The sequence below is a fragment of the Cryptomeria japonica genome, chromosome 3 (genome assembly GCF_030272615.1).
Source record: "Cryptomeria japonica chromosome 3, Sugi_1.0, whole genome shotgun sequence".
Lineage (NCBI taxonomy): Eukaryota > Viridiplantae > Streptophyta > Pinopsida > Cupressales > Cupressaceae > Cryptomeria > Cryptomeria japonica.
In genome coordinates this window covers 247,483,907-247,485,709 of record NC_081407.1, presented here as the reverse complement: position 1 = coordinate 247,485,709, position 1,803 = coordinate 247,483,907, and the positions used below count along the sequence as shown (strand labels likewise).

At 35.3% G+C, this 1,803-nt stretch overlaps 1 protein-coding gene across 1 annotated transcript; it reads right to left on the bottom strand.

Annotated features, from left to right (window-relative positions):
• Positions 1–1,042: 1,042 nt before the first annotated feature.
• Positions 1,043–1,489, bottom strand: LOC131035101 (brassinosteroid-responsive RING protein 1). Its single transcript, XM_057966736.1, has one exon. The coding sequence runs from the start codon at positions 1,487–1,489 to the stop codon at positions 1,043–1,045; it is 447 nt and encodes a 148-aa protein (XP_057822719.1).
• Positions 1,490–1,803: the final 314 nt, after the last annotated feature.

The following is a 1,803-nucleotide window of genomic DNA, read 5'->3' as shown; positions in this document are numbered from 1 at the left end:
TATAGAGGAAGAGCACCAATAGTCGTCATAGTTCCAATAACCGCACACTTATTGTCATAGTGACCCCCCAATAGCTGTCATAGTTCCAATTTTTGAAAAGCCCATTAATAAATTTCACATGTACCAATAGCCGATCACTTTTGTCATTTCAGGTTAATATTAGCCCTAAGTTTAACATTAAATGGATATTGAGTCAAATCATAGCTCTGCCCTGATGCGATAGACCATTTAAGCTTCAATTATATCATTATGTTAAATGTTTGATATTTTATGAGTAACTTAATTGCTCCTTATGCTCAGTTGGATGCACATAGTACTAATGGAAGGACTGGAGAGAGCAACATGAATTAAGTATCCATTCAATGAACAGTGAGCAATCTAACCTCTGTCAATTTGCATTTAATATGCACTTTTTGTATTCAATGAAAAAATATGTCTGTCATCTTGAATAGCTCGAAATAATTATATAGTAATTCTTCATGTAATAATAAACTATGGCAACCACTGAATGCTAGCCACAAAAAGTTACTACTTCAAATCTTTACACATGAGGCTAATGAGAATCAGAAATCTGATACACTCTAATATGTTAGATGATACTAAAGATAGAATTGAACTGCTAACCTAAATGAGATAACAAAAGATTGTGACCAATTCAACAGAAATAACCAATTTCTCCTTCCTATGCTTCAAATTCTGGAGCCCAGAGTCTCCCCTGTTTTGACTGAACTTTTTACAGAAAACTAATATATTGTAATACTGTTCAATGAAACAATAATGGTACTAGGTGAAAATAATGAAGAATGTAACAGTAACTGGAAATAACAGACCATTAAAACCAATTTCCCTCTTTCCCTGTATAACAAGGAAAAACCAAACGGAAAGGAACAGCATTTCATACTATCACTGGCAGAGCAAATGCCTCAAATTAATGAAGTTTATTGAGGAAGTAAAACGCACAGAAATAAAATAATCAAACCCTCATGAAATTATCACGGAGAGGTTAAAGGGTTGATCCTCTGCCATAAATTTTGAAAAGCGTTCATCTATCAACACTTCCAATCGGTGGAAGCAGAGGACATCTGCAGAAAGGGCAGGTATCCTCATTAACATCAATCCATTTATCCAAACAATTTCTATGAAATATGTGGCAGCAATTGCACAGCTCTCGGATTTCATCATCTTCTTCAAAGGATCTCAAGCAGACAGCGCATACAAAATCCTCCTCAATCTCAATCAACTTCTCTGCAACATTTCGGAATGATATGACAGGCAACCTGTGCTTAATCATCTCCCCTGAAGACGCAGAAATGGCAGACGGAAGTTCTGAGAATTCTGGCCACCAATACATCTCTTCTTGTGGTGCCTCTCTCAGGCCAAGAGCAGAAAGAAAGCAACAAAATCCATTCTTTATATACGCCATGGCTGATGCCAAGTAGAGCAGAACTCTGGGTATAGTGATATTACGGCAATTTACAGGAAATCCCATGGCAGAGGAATCCTTGAGAAAATAGGTCACTTCAAGTGTACACAGAAATGTATTATAAAATGTGAGATGTTCTGCTATGCTCTGGCTTTTTCAATACTAAAAACGTGCAAAGATATTTGTGGGCATGACGGAATTAGCGACCGACAGGAGCTAACTATCTATGCAGCTATAGAATGCACTTTTGACCCTATTTATTAATTAATTGAGGAACCAAAATATAACAGCTTTTTTTAATTTTCAATAAAAAAGAGAATTTATCTATTAGAGTCTCTTCACTTATAATTTTTTATAATTAATTCAAACTTATTGATTTT